The following is an 18,372-nucleotide window of genomic DNA, read 5'->3' as shown; positions in this document are numbered from 1 at the left end:
CGCCGGTCCCCACCCCGGGCGTCAGCCAGCTGGGGGCTGCAGAGAGATGGCGATAGCCCTTCCCTCCCGCTGCAAGGAAAGAGGCACAGGAGTCTGGCGTGGATGAAAGGGCCGCACCTACCACTGTAACCACTCACCAGCCCCTACCAGAATCGACCGATTAACCGCCCGCCCTTCGCCCCTCAGCGCTGCGCTCGCAGCTCCGTACAACCTCCAACTGCCGCTCGCTGGCGGGCAGTGCGCATGCGCTCGCTAACCGCGCCCGCCGCCTCTGACTGCGCATGCGCGGAGGCGGCCTGGTAGGCTCGCGATATCCAGGGTGAAGAGTAAGGCTGGGTGTTGTTCCTCTCGCGCCTTCCGGTTTGAGAAGGGGGGGCGGGAGAGGGTCTGTATGATAGCGGTCGCTCAGGCTGTACGGTGCAGTCACGTGTTGCTAGCCGGGTGCCGTTGCCCTCTTCGCAGTCGCCACCCTATGGCAGCGGTGCTTGGGGTTGCCGCCTTGTAGCCAGCCGGGCGGTTCGGGCTGCCTGGTTTCCTGTCCTTGCTCTGTGAGAGCCTTCTGGTTTCTTCTTACCGTTGTTGGTTTCTTCCCTGAGTTAAAGGGAAGGACCAGTGAGTATGGTGGAGAACTCTCCAGCCCCGCTGCCCGAAAGGGCAATATACGGATTTGCTCTGTTTTTGGGATCTTGGTTTGGCTTTAGTAAGTATGCTGGGTATTGAAATTGTTGCTTTGCTTATGGGACAAATGAAATTCTAGCAAGGCCGTCTCAGAAGGGTGATGTTAATGTTGAACTGCCCACAGAGGAGGAGTCAGCATTAATTCCCAGGCCTGTGGGTTGATACTTTACCTTCTGTGATTCTAATGTGGTTTGTCTTTCTTTTACAATTTTATGCTGTCTTTCATATTACAGTTTAAAACTCCCCTGCAGTCTAGTTTTAGTAAATCTTATGTCTGAATTATATGTATTGCTGCCGCATAGTAACCATTGTGGAGAGGAGTGGGAATCGTAGACTTGTTTGAGTTGGAAGGAACCCTTAAAGGCCATCTTGTCCAACCCCCTGCAAAGAACAAGGACACCCACAGCTCCATCAGGTGCTCAGAGCTCCATCCAGCCTGACCTTCAGTGTCTCCAGGGATGGGGCATCCACCACCTCTCTGGGCAACCTGCTCCAGTGCCTCACCACCCTTATTGTAACAAACTTCTAATATCCAATCTAAGCCTCTTTTAGTTTGTAACCATTTCCCACAGTGCCATCACAATAGACCTGCTAAAGCATGTCCCCTTCTTTCTTACAGCCCCCGTCTGAGACTGATAGGCCACTCTTAAGTCTTCCCAGAGCCTTCTCAAGGCTGAACAGCCCCAGCTCTCAGGCTGTCTTTGTAGGGGATGCAAAAACCTTCCTCACCTAAACACTGGAGAAAGGAAGCAGGTCAATTTGGTTAACAGCAGTGGAAAGTGATCAGGGTTACACCAACATTTTGCTGCTCTTGTGACAGCTGCCTTAGCATTTCACTGGGGATATCTTATATGCTAGAGTTGCTGGTCTTTTGTAAGTCTTTCTCACCTTTAGGAGAGAAGTAGAAGAGGAAGTAAGTTGGCTTCCATTCTTCCCACAGGAAGCTGCTGCATTAATGTAGCTTCTGTCACTGCTTAGCTGCTAACCTATTTTCATCACGTTCTGCTGAACTTTACTGGATTTGTTGGTGGGGAGTAAAATCCCTCAGCATTGTTTTTGTTGATGTGAAATTGGATTTTATCTTACAAGGAGTCAGGAAGTATTTCCAGTATTTGAGAAGCAAATTTGGACAGTACTTTCAGAAATTGACGATAGTTGAGGGTCCTTTTCAACTCAGGATGTTCTGTGTTTTTTCAAAATGTTAAAGCAAATATAAAAGTGTTATTGTATAAGTGGCTATAAAATGTTATCCCTGTACTGGACAAGATTTTTCTGAGATGGTATTCTACCATATTTTAGTAGAGCTATTTTTGTTTAAATTGACTAAAGCAAAGTAGTCTCAGTATATCCCAGTATGAGAGTATTGCTCTAAAAACTTAAGAAGGAGGTCTAAAACGGTATTGTTTGAACTGTTTTGACTCTTCATTTTTCTGTGCAGTGCTGTATCTTATCTGGGCATACGTTCCTGAGACTTGGCTCTTCTCATTGGGACTAACATACTGGCCTCAAAAGTAAGTTCAAGCTTATTTCTTAAGTTCAGCCTCAAACTGTTAAGCCTGGGTATATGTAATGATTTCCAGATAAGAAACTGTGAAACTGTTTTTAGAATATGTATGTTTTTTTTCTGATTCTAAAGGAACTGTAATGTTTGTGAAACATTATTTTATGTGGATAAGCATTTAAAATAAAAATTTCTTGTTGTGTCTTGGGAGGGATGGTAGTATTTTGATGCTTTATGATAAGTTTGAATTTTTGTTTTCATAGAGTTTGTTGAATAACATACAGTAGACTTTAAACTGTAAATATAAAAAGTAAAAACTTTCTGTAAATGAATCTATTTGGTGGTTTATACCAAAGTAGTTACACTGATTCTGTAGTCAGGTATTTTCCTGGGGGAAGCCATGATCCATACCCAGAAGTGTTGTTTCTTCACCCATTGGTAAAGTTTGTATTAGATAAAATAGCCACTACATTAAAACTGTTAAATCGTTATACATTTGTTACTAGAAAATATATAATCTTGAAAATCTTTTTCCTCAGGTACTGGGCAGTTGCTTTGCCAGCGTATTTATTAGTTGCTGTAGGAATTGGTTATGTATTACTTTTTGGTATTAACATGATGAGTACAGCTCCACTTAACTCCACGCATACTATTACAGGTAATCTTTTTTGTGTGGGATTTCTTGTTTTTCCTAAGATTTTTATACTTAACTGATAATTTCTGTAAATATACATATGTAGGTATAAATAATATAAATCAAATTTTAAGCTTTCAAATATTTTAACATAGAAGAGAAGTTCTTGGAAATACTTAAGGACCAGAGTGAAAAGATCTCCCACAAGCCTGACTTTTGCTTCTTTGTTACCTTATGGCAGTAATTTCCAAGTGGTAAAGTGTACCATATTAGTAAAGCAGACAACATTAGAGAAACAGGTCTTAGATATGTATCCAGGCATGTACATATCTCTCATATCATCCTCTCACTTAGTGGCAACCTAAGAGTTTGTATGGCAGATGGGATGTGGGTCTTGCTCTGTTTGGAAGATGGGGTTTTCAGCATCGTTCAGTAACTAAATTTATAGTATTTGTAGTAGCTACATTGCATTATGTAACATTTATTGAAAGCAGAAAAAAAACTTCTTTAATATGTGGAATGTTTTCATTGTTTCCTGTAGATAACTATGCTAAAAAGCAACAACAAAAGAAATTTCAAGAAGAAGCAATTCCAGCACTGAAGGATATTCCCATCAGTGAAGTAAACAGAATGTTCTTCCTACCTGAAAAAGGAATTTTCAATAACAGATAGTAGTTACTAAGACCTGTCTGAACAAAAAATTATGAGAAACATTACATAACATATCTTTCTCGTTGCTGAAAGAAACCTTCTTCTCATGGTATAATAAAGCATTTTTTGTGTGCGTTTCTAGCAAAATTTATGTACATACATTTCACTGATGTGGCTTCATCTTGCATTAATATGAGAATTATGGCACATTAATTAATTTAACCATTTTGTTGATTTTTAAAATTACATTATAATAGTTGTAGGTTACTACTTAAAATTTCCCACTCAGGACCTGGCTTAGTTCTGTTTTTCATTGTGTTCAAAGAAAGCAAATGTGTTTTGTTCGTCAAATGCTTGAGACTTTTTTTAATGTAAGTTAAAGTGTTTACATTGTAAATGTACAGTTTTCATTTGTAAATATTAATAAACTGTAAATATTGTTAAGGTTAGCAGTGTTCCTGTGGTTCAGTAAGATTTGTTCTGGGTACAGGGTGTGTATATTGTTTGGTTTTTCTTTACGTAATTCTTTACTCATCACATCATGGAATCCATTTAAGCTGGAAAAGACCTCAAAGCTTAAGTTAACCAAGCACTGCTGAGTGTACCACTACATCTGCCCATCTTTGAATTCCTCCAGGGGTGGTGATTCAGCTATTTCCCTGGGTGGCCCGTTCCAGTGATTCAAAGCCCTTTATGTAAGGAAATTTCTCCTCATATCCAATTTAAACCTTCCCTAGCGCAACTTGAGGCCATTTCCTCTTGTGCTGTTGCTTGCTGCCCGGGAGAAGAGACTGATCTTTGCCTTGCTACAAACTCCTTTGACGTAGTCGTAGAGATTAATGAAATCTCCCTTGAACCTCCTTTTCTTTAGGCTAAATAAGCCTGTTTCCCTTAGCCATTCCTCATGAGACTTGTACTCTAGACCTTGTACCAGCTTGTTGCCCTTCTCTGGACGCTCTCCATCAACTCAACGTCTTGTGGTGAGGGGCTCAAAACTGAACACAGTAGTCAAAGTATGGCCTCATCAGAGCTGAGTACGTGGGTACAAACATTTCCCTAGTCCTGCTGGCCTTGCTTTTTCTGATACAAGCCGGGTTGCCATTGGCCTTCTTGGCCACCGGGGCATGCTGCTGGCTGATGTTCAGCTTGCTGTTGACTGGCACATCTACACCAGGTCACACAGGTAGGTGACCAGGCGGGTCTTGAACATCTCCAGAGAAGGAGACTCCACAACCCCTCTGAGCCGCCTGTTCCAGTGCTCTGTCACCCTCACCATAAAGAAGTTCTTGCACACATTTGTGCGGAACTTCCTATGCTGCAGTTTCTGGCCGTTTCCCCTCGTCCTGTCTCCACACACTGCTGAAAAGAGCCTGGCCTCACCACTCTGCCCCCCACACCTCAGATACTTATAGACCTGGATCAGGTCCCCTCTCAGTCGTCTTTTCTCAAGGCTAAACAGACCCAGTTCACTCAGCCTTTCTTCATAGGGGAGATCCTCCAGGCCCTTCACCATCTTTGTGGCCCTCCGCTGGACTCTTTCCAAGAGATCCCTGTCAAGATCTTCACTATTTTACAAGTTTATAGAACAACTTCCAAGCAGCAAAGAATTTAATATTAAAATGTCTCTATTTCAATAAAAGAGAGTAATGAATTTTTGAAAATGTGTGTGTAAAGAAGTACATTCTAGTTCTTTAGAAATCAGTCAAAATAACTATCACTTCCCATGAGAAGTTTTAAGATCTGATAACAATCAATTAGTTTGGTATGAATATGAAATTTGTAGTTCCTTGCTCTACTAGTAACCAAGTCTTTAGTAATTTGCTACTCTTTCCAACTGTGTTCAAAGAAAAAAGAAAGTATTGCGGATATGAGAAAAAATACCTTCTTAGTTAAAGAACAAAATGCATCTTGACTTTTCACTCTGAAATAGCAGATTTTAGATATATAGTTGTTTGGGAGCATTTCATAATAATGACTATTTGTACCTCATCTTCATGACTGCTAATTAGTAAAATATTTATTTGCTTAAAAGTTGTAGGCTTCTTGATGTTGCTTTGTTTTTCAGATTGCTCTCAGTTACTATTATTTCTCCAGCCCCATTTTTGCCCTTCGATTAATTTTAATTTGCATGCTGAAATAGCCACCTGTAAGATGAATTCAAGGTTTTATGATCAACAGACATGAAGATGTATTTACTCTTCTGTCAATTCTCGATTCATGTTATAGACACTGAATTATTGACTGTAATCTTTTTTTTTTTTTTGGAAATTTGGAATGTCTGTGTCCCATGTTCCTATTGCTTCTTGAGAAAGCAATTTCGTTTTTAATTCTAAATTGACAACTAGTGAAGGCCACATTTCTGTTACCATTTAATGTAAGGATTAATTTAGTTCCCTGTCAAGGATACTCAAATCCCTTCAGGATAAAGAAAAGCTACTGGAAAATGTCCCCAAGCCCTGAAAGCACACAAATGAACCAGACTGTAAACCTTGGACAAAGATTGTATCAGTGATGAATCTGCCATTTCATTTAACTACTGACCTCACAATTATGGGAAAACTAACAGAGGCACCTAAGTGTGTAGGCAAACTGGGGCCATTTGTTTAAGTAAAACTTGCAGGCATGAAACTCAATCTTTGCTTTTCTGTCATTCCTGTGTAGCAGTGCTTCAAAGGCACTGTAGTGACCTTTTCTTCAACTTACGAATCATAATTGACTCTTCAAAAATTGCCTCAGTGATCAAAATAAAACTATGTAACACAGTGTATGTAGAGGATAATAAATGCATTTTGCTGAGGGATATGTGTGTTTTGATTGGGATTCATCATTTCATCATCTGCCTATGGCTGAAATTAAGTGAAAGATGCAACTCCATCAGCATAAAGAAGAGAGGTTCCATCTTTTGTAAATACACAGTACGCTTCAGCTACCCTTATTTAGAGGGATTTTTATGGATTTGCCTCAAGTTTTAGTGTTCGAAGAAGATCTGAAATGATTGAAATGTGTTGGTAATAGTGCCTTTCTTTACAAAACATACATCTCTAAAGACTTTGGATATCGGGTATCCATTCTTCTCAGACTGACACTAAACCTAAATAAATAAAAGCAAGAGCTAAACTTGCCCCCTCTTTCACCCTTATGACTTTTGATGGCATCTTTTTCTAGCACAACCGGTAGTAATGTTTAAAGTTGCTCCATCCGTTCTAACAAAAAAAAAAAAAAGAAAAGAAAAGATGCCACTTCTCATTTTTTTTCTACATTTTTATTGTGTTGGAGACTGATGAGAATTTACATATCTTGTATAACCTTCATTTCATAAGACAGGTTCCCCTCAGATGGTATCTGTACCTATATATAGATATGTAATAAAAAAATCACAAAGGTTGAGTGCTTCAAACTCAAAAAGATTGAAAGTCAAAGAAAATAATAGTGCTGTGGTTGCCAAATTTATGTAATGATGAAAAAGCTGTGGAGGGAAGGATAGTAACAACACACATAATATTTATGGCGTTAAAGTTGAAAAACACTGAATAAGAAACATTGGGAATAGCCTTTCTTATTCAATAATTTCCATGAGTTTATCTTGGATTTTGGACTTTTATTGCATTGCATTGTACCGAATACTGAATACTTAATATTTGCATCTGAAGTGGTGGCAGAGCTAAACTCTCTGTGTAGCCACAGCATTTTTTTTAACACATTTCATTAATAGAAGTATTTTTCTGTTTTATTTTTCCGTTTTCCGAGTCAGCAGTAATGGAAGAGGAAAATGCTCAGTTATGAAGTTCAAAGGCACAAAGCATGCAGAGTAAAATATATGAAAAGATAGCATAGTTATGCTTTTTGGTTGTTTATTGCTCCTGCAGATAGAGTGACTGAAATAAGAAAAGGAAACAAAAAGAAATATGCCATCTCACAAGTAGAGGCAAGTACACGAGGAAAGAGAGTGGGGGTAAGGTAGTAGGTTTTGTCATTCCTTTACTGTGGGCCTTAAGATGCTGCTGTAAGTTAAGTGAGGCAAGTGTCACGAAGAGAAGCGACCATAACTGTAGAACAAACCATCCTGTGATAAATGTGAGGGTGGAAGTGACAGTAAGGTAACCTAAACAGAATTTGTCTTTTTTTCCTATTCTCCACTGCTTCTCCTTTCTGGCCCAGAAAAGTGTAACAAACCAGTGTCTTGGCTGTCCCTGCATCAATTCAGTTTGGTAAGAGTGCTAAGAAACTTCGAGATGTTTGCCCTCGTACAGAGCAATGTTTCTCTAGTATTTCAAATCCGTGTTGAAGTTCCCACCTACAGATACTGTGAGAGGCTCAGCAATTAAGACAAAAAGCCCTTTCAAACATTTAAAAAAAAAAATCCTTTTGAATATTTTCTTTACCAGGCAGTTTATACGGGCTTCACTTTCTTTTATGGATGTAAATGATAAAGCATTTCTGATTCACAAAGAAAATAGTTAATAAATAATTTCTATGTAAACATGCTTTGTTCCATAATGCATCTTTTACTTTGGTGCTTGAGTCTGAGTGGCTAAAATACTTAATGAAATGTTCTGGTTGCTGATGTACTGTTACATTTCCAGTCAGTTGTAAAATAAATTCAATGTTTTTTTGTTTTGTTTTGTTTTGTTTTTGTATTTCTCTCTCTATTCATGAAATGAACTGTAGTCTGAGGAGGTAGTTTTGGAAACAATCATCTTGTTCTGACAGTTTCCTTGCAGAAACATTGCAAAGTAGATTTTGTTTGTATGCTGCACAGTTGATGCCTCAACTTAATTATGAACCTAGAAGTAGCTGATCCAGTTTAGAAATCATGGCTGTGTGGAGTGTCATTAAATGATAGGTGTTCCAGTGCTTGGGATAGATTTTGTCTCCAGAGCTCATAAAAACAACTGTTGAGAAGATTACCTCGTTTCAGCTGTAGCAATTCAGTGCTGTTGATGATGTTATTCTCTCAGTACAAATACAGTTCAGGGAAAAAAAAGAAAGAAAATAGCTTCCATGATAATTTGGCTGAAAGGAAAAATAGCTATTACTGTGTAAAAAAATAACTCTTAGAAAATATTACGTCATATGATGGATATGCTTCCCTTAGACATATGTATCCCTCACAAGTTTGTCTTAAAAGAGCTTTTAAGGAGATAGGATTCAAGACTGTTTGGTGAATACACTTTTTTTGACTTTTCACATGAACACATACAGTAGAAATAAAATCATAGACCTTGTCTATGTATCTGTCCAGCATTCAATTTCCAGCTTTCTTAATTTTAAACAAACAGTGGAAATAAAAGGTAGCGTTTGCTGGAAACATTACAGTTATGGAACTACTGTCGGAAGTTCTGTGAAACAAAGATTCAGAGCCAACAAATTAAGCTGTAAGGTAGTACTAGCCTTGTCTTTGAAGTAGTACGCTCATGATAAAGTCATTATTTGGGGATGCTTTGTTATCTTTTTCCTGGAACTGATGGATGATTCTAAGGTCACTGAAAACTTTGCAAGGTCAAACTGCAGATGAGGTAACAAACTGGAACTGAAAACTGGAAGTTAACTGCAGTTGAGCAGCAGGGTTGCTATAATTGATTCACTTTTAGTCCTTATTTAGTCATTACCAAACAGGTAACAGATCACAATGCACATTTTAAAGGTGCAGATAAGTTTATGTTGACATTCTAACATAAAGAGATGAAGAGTCATCTGACACACACACACACAAAAAAAATTGCTGGCATGATGAGGAAAAGAATAATATAATTTGGCTTCCACTAATAACTGTAGCTAAATATTACCAGTAATGAAAATAGTATAGTTGTATTACCTGAATTTGAAAGTGGAATTCGATGATAAAAGGGAAAGCAAATGGGATGTAGTCAGAGTGGTACTGAGAAACTGAATCAGTGCCTGCTGATATAATGCTATCAGACTGCTGCATATGTGTAAGGTGATTTATTTTTGTATTTCCAACTACCTTTGGTAAGATGGTTGTCTATCATCCAGTTGCATTTTCCTAATAGCAAAGTTTGTTCTACTCTTCTGAGGAACACATTTCTTTAAAGTTGTCAGTTATTTTTTTGTTTGTTTCAAAGGTATGAATTTGCAACAGCAGTTGCTTGTGTCATTGAAACTACACCTACATCAAATGGGCCAGGATGTGGCCCATGTGAGAATGCTGCATGTGAGACCAAAAGCGAATTTAGCTAACGTCCTCTCTCTAGCACTGGCTAGTAGTGTGCGTGTCTATGTAAGAGCACAAAAATTGGTCAAGAAGCTAGCAACATTTCTCCGTAATTCTTCCCCAGTCGGCAACAGTGTGAGTCAGGAAACTTTAGAACCAGATCTTTGTATTTTGCTTATGATAGTCACTCATTTACCTTTTTTTTTTAAGTAAATAAACTCTTAGTTTCAGCAACATCACAGCATAATCATAGGCTGGATAGAGTACTCTTTTGTTTTACGCTTGCTGTTTACTATTTTCATCTCATGGTCAGTCATTCTCTGCTATCTGCAAACCTCTCAGGTGTTCAGAACTAGACTTGTATACTCAATCACATCTCCCAGGTTGAAAAGTTCTGATCTGCTTTGTTGTTTGCTTAGTCTACATTCTTGTTATCTTTTTTCTTTGTCAAAGGTCCTGTGTCAACACTCCTGAAAAGTAATACATTGAAAACGATGCTCTCATTTTCTCAAAATCTTCTCCAACCAAAAATCATTTTGTTCTGGCATACTGCTTGTATGTTGTCCAGGATGTTTTTTTACAGACTTCAGTGAGACCCCTGCCCACTGTAAGCTGGTTGGCTGCTAACTGGTGAGAATGCAGAGCAGGATCACAGAGTTCCACACAAAGGAAATGAGTGTCTTGAGGACGATAGGCTGATAGTGAGAATAGGGTATTACCTCCAGATACAGATCTTCAAAAGCTCTGTCTGTTTGAAAACATGGTAACTTTAGTGTAGGTGACCAGTAGCATGTAGTCCCTCCTGTTGATGCAAATCTTTCTGACTCAAAACTTCTTCTTAATGTAGGAAGACTAATGTTGTTTGCAACTGAGACTGCCCTCTGTTTATGTCTTTGAGCCCTACAGATATTAGATCCTCGTTCCTATCCTGCAACAATCTAAACACTTGCTCTTGCTGGATGACTGTGCCTACAAGAATGTACTAATCTTGCCAGATGGACGTAGTCCACGGTTGGGCTTCTTCAGGGCAGACAGAGAAACTGTGTAGGGCAAAGTTACAGGCAGCATAGCCTTACAGAATGTTAAGGATCAGTAAGGAAGAACCTGCAGAATGTTTCTGTTAGTTTGTTATTTTGCATTATGGGTCCTTACTTGATGACATCATCTGTGTAATGCAAATAGCTCTTCAGTGTAATGTGTTTGTTAGGGAGCACTGCTCAGTGTGGAGATGTGAGACAACTACCAAGCTACTGAACCGTTTTCACAATGGAGGTAGATAGAACACTCAGCACATCCCTCTAGATTCCAGTAAACATCAGTGGAGTTCTGAGCACTTTAGCAATATCAGCTTGGTTTGTGTGAGAGAAAAACAACAGTGTGGATGCACACAGAAGTGTCTTAAAAGGTGAGAAGTGCTCAGGACTCAGAAAGTGAGGGCAGAAACATCAGATGTTCTGACTGAACCCAACTGAGAATAAGAGCTTCTGGCAAGGAAGAAGTTGAGGCTCAGTGTACAATAATTTGGCCAGCATTGGAAGTACATCATTGTAACTAAGTGATCTTGGACGTTCTTCTAGCTTAAATGAGCTACAAGCCTACAATGTTGAAACTGGTCCATACATAATCTTACAATCTCTATGACCTTCAGAATGTCTATGTGGCAATTCCATTTGCTGGGAAGGGAATATATTGGAGATGATGAATGAGTGAAGTGTCAAAAAGCTGAATTTTCATTTGTCATATTGGGATTTACAAATTAATCTAGTTATTGTAATTATGTTTATTACAAGATGCTGTCTCCCTGTGTAAATTTAGTTAATAGATCCACTCCCTAGTTTGTAAATGGAGTTTCTGAGAAAGTAAAAGATCTTCCATTCTAATGTGATGGCTCATTTGGAATCTTTGCTAGACTTACAATCCATAATACTCTAGCTTTGTTTGATAATATTTTCTATGAAGAGGAATATCTGACAAGCTTATAACCATCTGGCCTTATCTACACCACCAAGAGTAGTATAGGTCAAGAACCTTGGATGCTGCTTTTGCCTTTTCTCTGGGAAAAGTATCACAGTTGTAGTTAGAGATAATTCTGAAGCATACTGTGGCCCAACTCCTTATCCTTGCGCTATGTAAAAAAATCCTGGCATAGCAACGCAAGTAACGACTGACTCCCTGAGCACATACTATTTATGCAAAAAAAAAAGCTTAAACAAAAGAGGTTATAACAAGCTCTTATTTCTTTCCTAATGGATTAACTGTGTAGGAATAGATGCATTGACATCGTCAGTTACAGCAATGATGCTTTTGAAAATGAGTAATTTAAGTTTTTCTGAATATCAGTGTAAAAGAAATATCAAAATGGTAAGATACACACCAGATAGGAATCTACAGTAAGTCAGTCGTATTAAAATCGTAGACTCAAGCACACTAGACTGTAGAAATATGTTTAGAATGTTGTAACAAATAAGACCAAAACAACCATACATAACATGTGTTTTAATGTGCCATTTATTGACTTTTCTGACTGACAGAAAGACACTTCTCTGATCAGACTGGGAAAGTCTGAGAAAAACAGAAGACATCACAAGACTGTCATACTTAACTTGTCCTGACAGGGAAGTTGAAATGAATTAGGTTAGTCTGACATACAGTGTTCAAATCAGAATAAATGTGCTCCGCAGAAATAATATAAAATATTCTTTGCATTTGAAATCATTTCTCACTTAAATTCTTAGAAACATCGTGGTTCAAAGCCTTTGGTTTATTTTGGGATTTTGTATTACATTATTTTGCCCCATAACCAGTTTATTTTCATGCTGCATGTAAAAGAAAGTAACTAAATGCCATGTTCTTCATGTTCTTAATCCAACTGTTGTTTAAACCAACACAATTGAAAACATTATGATCTTTAAGTAAAGTTTCAAGGTTTTATTTAAAAGTCTTTTAAACACAAAAAGGATTTCCTCTGTTTCCAGTTGCATTGACTCATTCTTCTTGGTTAGTTAGCTATAAATAGTCTTCATATGAGCTTTGATGTGCTTCTTTGTCAGTCAGATGTTTGCTCAGACATTCTTGACAGTTCCTCTTAGTTCCTTTCTTAATTTTTTAATTATGTATTTGGAAAGGCTAGCAACTAGGCTGAACTGGTTTCTTCCTCATCTTCTTCAGAGTCAGTGTCATCATTGTAGAAGTGAATTGTTGCTTGTACTGGAAAGTTAGCCAGAACCTTCTCTCCAATGTTGTTAAGAAACTTTTGGCATTTGGATTTGGGCAAATAAAGTCTGATAAGAAAACATATTGAAAGAGAAAAATTAAAACCATGAGACAGCTAACCTAGCTTGGCTATTACAATCTATTTATTTTTTTTCTCTGAAGGCAGAAAAATCCTGGGGCTCCTTCTCCTTTAAAATAACAGTTGCTGACTAAAATGTACTATTAACTTCAAATTACCTCAGTTGCTTTGGGCATATTTTGTAATGTACTTATCTATGGTCCTTCCATGATAATGTGTTGACAGGGCAGCAATTTGTGCTTGAGATTTTTTGTTTTGTTTTAGCACAGTACATGGAAGTGTCCTGTGTGACTGCAAGAAGGTCGAAGAATGTTTTGTAATTCTGGAATTAAGATTAAGACACCAGATTAAGATTGGGGTAGGTTGCCTGTTGCACAGAGGTTGATCTTAGTTTTTTTTTAGTGTCTTCAGCTGGAAGAGATTTATTTCAAAATTCCTTTTTTTTTGTTTTTTTTTTTTTTAAAATTTTCTTGAATGTGTATTAATTTACACTTCAGGTTTTCACCTGTTTTTCCACTAAAGCAAAATTTTATTTGGTCTTTTTGCACATGTTCATGAGTTTTGCATGCGTATGTGTGCACATCTATTTCTTCATTCCACTTTTGCCAGTTTTCAATTAATTTAAAATTTGCTTGTAAAAAAGAGGGATTTTCTGTTAATTTTCCTCTTGTAATTAGAAGTTCACATCAGGACTTTCTATATCATTATACCATACAGAATTTAAATGGGAGTGGAAAGACTTGTAATTCCTCCAAGAATAGGAATTAGAGGAAAAGATTACCTGGAATTCAATTTTTATTAAAGAGCAAATTTCAGCAGACTCAAGATAATTATATGTAACAAATCACACAGCATTAGTATCTGCTCATGTTCATTATTTGGCATTTGTAAATTTGGAATAACATGTAAGTTATTATATGTTATTATTATATTATTATATATTATATGCAGATACAAGTTAGATTAAGTAAGATTTTTTTTTAAGGTGACTTTTTTCTTATTTTCATTACTGGAGTATTCTTTCAGATTCTGTTCAGCCTGGGCATTTTTCCTTGTGGGAAGATAAATATCAACAGATTTTGGTGAGTTGTTAAAATGCACCATTACAAAAAGACACTCCAGAGACAAATACTTTTCCCTAGAAGAAATATTTTCTTTCAACATGTTTTTTCCCTGAATCAAGTGATAGTATTTAACTCACCTCACTGGATGTTGAAACCCCAGGGCTCCTTTTGATCTAAAATTTGTTAGCTGACCATCTGGTTGTGACTGTAAAGAGACACGCTTATTATATAGAATAGGTTAAAAATGAAGATTTCACTCTTTTCTTCTACAAACAACTGTAAAATTATATGACTATGTTTCTTTCTTTGATGTTCTGAGTTTTTTTATTCCAACTAAAAATTCTCCAGGTATCATTTGTGCCCGTAGGCTGCCCATAGCTGTGCATTTAACAAACCATTTCAACTTGTATGTTGTATGAATCATAAAGCTATGAAGTATTGTACATTCTGCTGAAGACTGTATAGAATATCTGTTTTTAGATTGGTGGTCTAGTAATGCCACTAAACAGAACTTCAGTGATTGAAAGAAGAGGATTTTCAGCCAGTTTAAGAGACTGGGGGGTTTAAGGTATTATAAGATACACCTCTATCTATACTAACCAGCAGATTGGAGATGGAATGTTCAAGTCTAAGCAAGCTTAGTTGTCAGAGATCCCATAAGCACATTAAGAGGCCAAGCAGTTAAGTCAAGAGACAATTGGTGCCTGACATTTCTATTTACTGATTTTAAAAGCAAGCATTTTTGATAGAACAAACTAGGCAGAAAAAATTAATTTTAAATTTCAATACAAAATTTGGCAAATACTAATTTCCTTCAAAATAAGTTCACAATAATAGTAAGAATCTGCAAATGTTAACATTACCAAATCTTATTAAGACTGCAAACCTGAAAACATGTCCCAAAGTCACTGTTTCCTATAACTTGGTCTTGTGAGCATGTGTTCTCTACTATATATTAAATAAGATATCTTATCTATTACTATTAGCATAAACTTGACTTTGCATAAATAGTAAAATTTTACCCTGTTGTGGTAGAACTGCTAGTGAAAAGAGGAAAAAACAAAGATGACTTATGCTACTGTCAGAACAACTCATTCATTTTTCTGAGGAAGTAGGTTTCAAAATGAGTATTCTGATGGGCCTCAAAAAACCCTTTGGTTACAGATCATGAAAGGGATCTTAAAGAATTTCCTCTGTACCTTTCATGTTGGCCCTTTTCTCCTATGTCTGCCTGTCTGGTAGCCAAAATGTCTTGTCTCAAGCCTGTAAGGTTGATGTTGGCTTTTAAGCAGAGACTTATTTACTTTTTTTCCACAGCACCTGGTAGAATGGATTCCTGATCTGGCTGAACATTGTAGGTGTGATCGTAATATCTATGTTAAATAATAGACACCATATGCAATTTTTCTCCTTTCACACCTATGTTAAAATTAAAATAGTCTTTTTACCTTTATTGACCCGTTTTTCTACCATTTTTTATTCAGAACACATATTTTTAAAAATCAAATATGCATTAATTGGTATTTATTAAATACATTGTAAACATATACTTTTCAGGCTGACATACAGCATCCTGATAACGCCAATTAATTGCAAATCTACTTCAGTCAGAAACCTCAGTAATTTGCTGAAGAAGATGCCTCTTGTTTTCCACAGCTGTGGGATGTACCTATGCATTAGTGAGCATCTCCTGTGAGAACAGGACAATTCTCATCCTTAGCAAATTTACAGGTGCTTCTGGGAAGGATGCTGTTCCACAGGGTTTCCCCACGGTGCCTGCCAGAAGCATGGCACTCCTGCAGATCTGTACAGCTATAGCCTCCACCGTCAGCAGACAAAAAGTACATGACAAAAAAGGCATTACATGTATTAGAATGTGTTAGAAATTGTGAACTTTTTAAGATTTACGCTAAGGAAAGCTGTTGTCCTAACCTGCTGATCCTTTGGGAAAAAAAGTTGAAGATGTAGCTGTGAATCTGATGCTGCAAAAACTCATTAGTGTGCTCAAAACTAAGCACCAAAGCACCATTTCAATATATTTTTTTTAAGTTTGCAGTACTGGGACCTATGTTGAATGTGCTTATATCTCTCTTTAGTTTTATCCTCTTAATTAACAAATCTTCCTAAATGAATAAGTAAAAATAGTTATTATTTGGTGGGCCTTTCAGAGTAGGAGTTTGCCAGTAAGAGCTTTTAAATTGATTTTCCTGTTGATTTTCTATCTGCTTTAGCTATAGCAACATCCCTCTCAAAGATCTCAAAATTCAATCAATACAACTGTGCACCTGAAGGCATTTTTTTTAAATTTCACCTCAAAATCATTTTCACTCAAAATCTTTTCTCCTCTATGCAAAATTTCAAGAATACGAATTCAGTGTGGAAATTTCAAACGGAGAATATTCTTATTTTTGTAAAGAAATAAAAAAACTGATGTTAAATCTGTCTTAGTAAACAGTGTTTTCTGCAGCTCTTGTGAGCTGATAATGATTCTATATCTGATAGGAGAGTAGAGATACTCTTACACACTGCCATGCATGGAGCATCATAATTGGAAACATTTGTCTGTGCTGAAGAAAGTACTTTGAAATTGAAAAAGGAAATGATTAAAAGACCAAGCCTTGCTTGCTGAATTCAGATAGCTTTCATTCCTGCACCTGTTTTCGATAAGGATTATTTTCTCCAGAATTTAACCTCACCATTAGTTGATTCTCTGTCATTTCACCATCCCTGGCTGTGGGCATCCAGGGCCTCCATAAAACAGGGCTGCTGAAAGATTAAGATAGAATAGCATTCCCACAATTAATTCTCTGTGGTAATATCCATAGAATACCCATAAAATAGTTCTTTTATTAGTGTCTGCTGGAGTCTTTTGAAAAAAAAAAGCAATGTGACTTTTTTTTTTTTTCTCAACACATTTTGATCACAAAATCATAGAATATCCTAAGTTGCAAAAGACTCATTTTGATTTGGTAAGTCTGATTTCTATGGCAATATCGGTCTGTCTTCTGTATATGATCTCATTAAACAAACTTGATAATCACTTGTACATTTGTAACTAAGGTAATATTTCCTTCTAAGATTTCACTGAAGTATTTTCTATTTATGTACCACTGCTGCAAAATGAAAAGTAACTCCACCTTTGGCACTATGTCTAATTAATGGTTACTTATGATCACTGAGTGCCTCATCATTTATTCATTAGACAACGTTAAAGTATCATGGGAGATTGGATCTAATTACCATTTTTTTTATAGGGGAAATTGAAAAGTTATATCAGATGCAAAAGCTAAATAAGTTTTAAAAAAAACAAAAACAGCAGTTATTGCAAGCTTATTATTCATTTGCTTTTGTTTACAAATATATTCAGAAATACAAATATATTCTGAAATACCTTACTGAAAAGGATAAAATATCAGAAAACCAAATAAAACATCAGTCCCAAATTAAAAGTTTTCAGAAGCTTATTTTGCCTGCTGTTTCTGAATTTAAAAATTGTGTTTCATTTTCTGCACAAATCTCGAATTATTACATTCAAATAGTACTTACAGTCTGAGCTTCTTAGCGGTCTTTAAAGTGACCATATTCGTGTTCTTTTTGGTGGAATCCATTTACTGCTAACTATGATATAGCTGATAGTCTTATTTTAAAGGGGACAGCTATGCTTAGAGACAGCTCTCCTTTAAGAGGATTCCTGTTTTAAGGAAATCCTATTTTTTTCAGTAATTCTGCTGGAGTTCGAAAGGAACTCTGCCTGTCTCTGCCTTACCTCTCTGGCTGCTCTCTTGGATTGAGTGAGTGTTGCTGGGCATCTCTGGAGCACTGATAGATGTGATCCACTGTAGCCCGGAGCAAGAAATCTACAGCTGCACCCTCCATGGTTTTTGATGATCTAAAGCCTGCTGTTTCTGTGGCAGGCTGGCTGCTTGTCTTGGCCTCTCAGCCCCTCCTTTATCTTAACTCCCAAAGCATACTTACCTAAAACAAACATGGCCTCAGGTAAAAGGAAAGAAACATCCTTAATGAGTTTTCTTTTGACTCCTCCAAATAGTTCAAAGATGTTGTTCTCATGTGGTCAGACTCCTGGTGAGAGCAATTATAGAGAAATAGACTATTTATTAAACTTAAGATAGCAAATCACATTGAATATTGTGTCTTTTATCTTTCTGTTGCCATTTTATACTCCTTATATGACTTGGGAAAATGCATCGGAATTCAGCCTTAAAGAAGTGTAATGGAGACTTGAAGAGAATTTTAATTACAGAGTAAATTTTACAGTGAATGAAATCTTTTCCATCTTTTAACTATAAAACACAAAAAGATACCAAAAATCAGTGATGGTGAGAGGACAGGCCTAGTGCCTGCTTCAGACTCTGGGGATAG

General features: G+C 37.0%; 3 protein-coding genes across 3 annotated transcripts in view; 1 reads left to right on the top strand and 2 right to left on the bottom strand.

The window, feature by feature from the left end:
- TTC3 (tetratricopeptide repeat domain 3) overlaps positions 1–320 on the bottom strand; it is a 62,822-nt gene extending 62,502 nt beyond the window's left edge. Inside the window, 1 exon segment of the mRNA XM_031556852.1 lies at positions 212–320. Within this exon segment, the coding sequence (XP_031412712.1) occupies positions 212–245 (34 nt within the window). The 5' untranslated portion in view covers positions 246–320.
- Positions 321–332: 12 nt separating this feature from the next.
- On the top strand, positions 333–3,913 carry PIGP (phosphatidylinositol glycan anchor biosynthesis class P). Its single transcript, XM_003202933.3, has 4 exons — positions 333–700; positions 2,117–2,189; positions 2,719–2,837; positions 3,355–3,913. The coding sequence occupies exons 1-4, from the start codon at positions 619–621 to the stop codon at positions 3,483–3,485; spliced, it is 405 nt and encodes a 134-aa protein (XP_003202981.1). The 5' UTR covers positions 333–618; the 3' UTR covers positions 3,486–3,913.
- An 8,223-nt stretch (positions 3,914–12,136) lies between these two features.
- Positions 12,137–16,754, bottom strand: RIPPLY3 (ripply transcriptional repressor 3). Its single transcript, XM_031552366.1, has 3 exons — positions 16,689–16,754; positions 14,130–14,197; positions 12,137–12,917 (listed from the first exon to the last, which is right to left on the bottom strand). The coding sequence occupies exons 1-3, from the start codon at positions 16,731–16,733 to the stop codon at positions 12,770–12,772; spliced, it is 261 nt and encodes an 86-aa protein (XP_031408226.1). The 5' UTR covers positions 16,734–16,754; the 3' UTR covers positions 12,137–12,769.
- Between the last annotated feature and the right edge of the window lie 1,618 nt (positions 16,755–18,372).

Source organism: Meleagris gallopavo, chromosome 1 (assembly GCF_000146605.3).
Source record: "Meleagris gallopavo isolate NT-WF06-2002-E0010 breed Aviagen turkey brand Nicholas breeding stock chromosome 1, Turkey_5.1, whole genome shotgun sequence".
Classification (NCBI taxonomy): Eukaryota; Metazoa; Chordata; class Aves; order Galliformes; family Phasianidae; genus Meleagris; species Meleagris gallopavo.
The sequence above is the reverse complement of the archived record's forward strand: the minus strand, read 5'-3'. Positions and strand labels throughout refer to the sequence as shown.

Coding starts and splice junctions, on each gene's coding strand:
- PIGP (XM_003202933.3), top strand. CDS start 619: ATGGTGGAGAACTCTCCAGCCCCGCTGCCCGAAAGGGCAATATACGGA. Junction 2,190..2,718: donor CTAACATACTGGCCTCAAAA/GTAAGTTCAAGC, acceptor CTTTTTCCTCAG/GTACTGGGCAGTTGCTTTGC. Junction 2,838..3,354: donor CTCCACGCATACTATTACAG/GTAATCTTTTTT, acceptor TGTTTCCTGTAG/ATAACTATGCTAAAAAGCAA.
- RIPPLY3 (XM_031552366.1), bottom strand. CDS start 16,733: ATGCCCACAGCCAGGGATGGTGAAATGACAGAGAATCAACTAATG. Junction 14,198..16,688: donor TGACAGAGAATCAACTAATG/GTGAGGTTAAAT, acceptor GTCTCTTTACAG/TCACAACCAGATGGTCAGCT. Junction 12,918..14,129: donor GGGTTTCAACATCCAGTGAG/GTGAGTTAAATA, acceptor TTTTCTTATCAG/ACTTTATTTGCCCAAATCCA.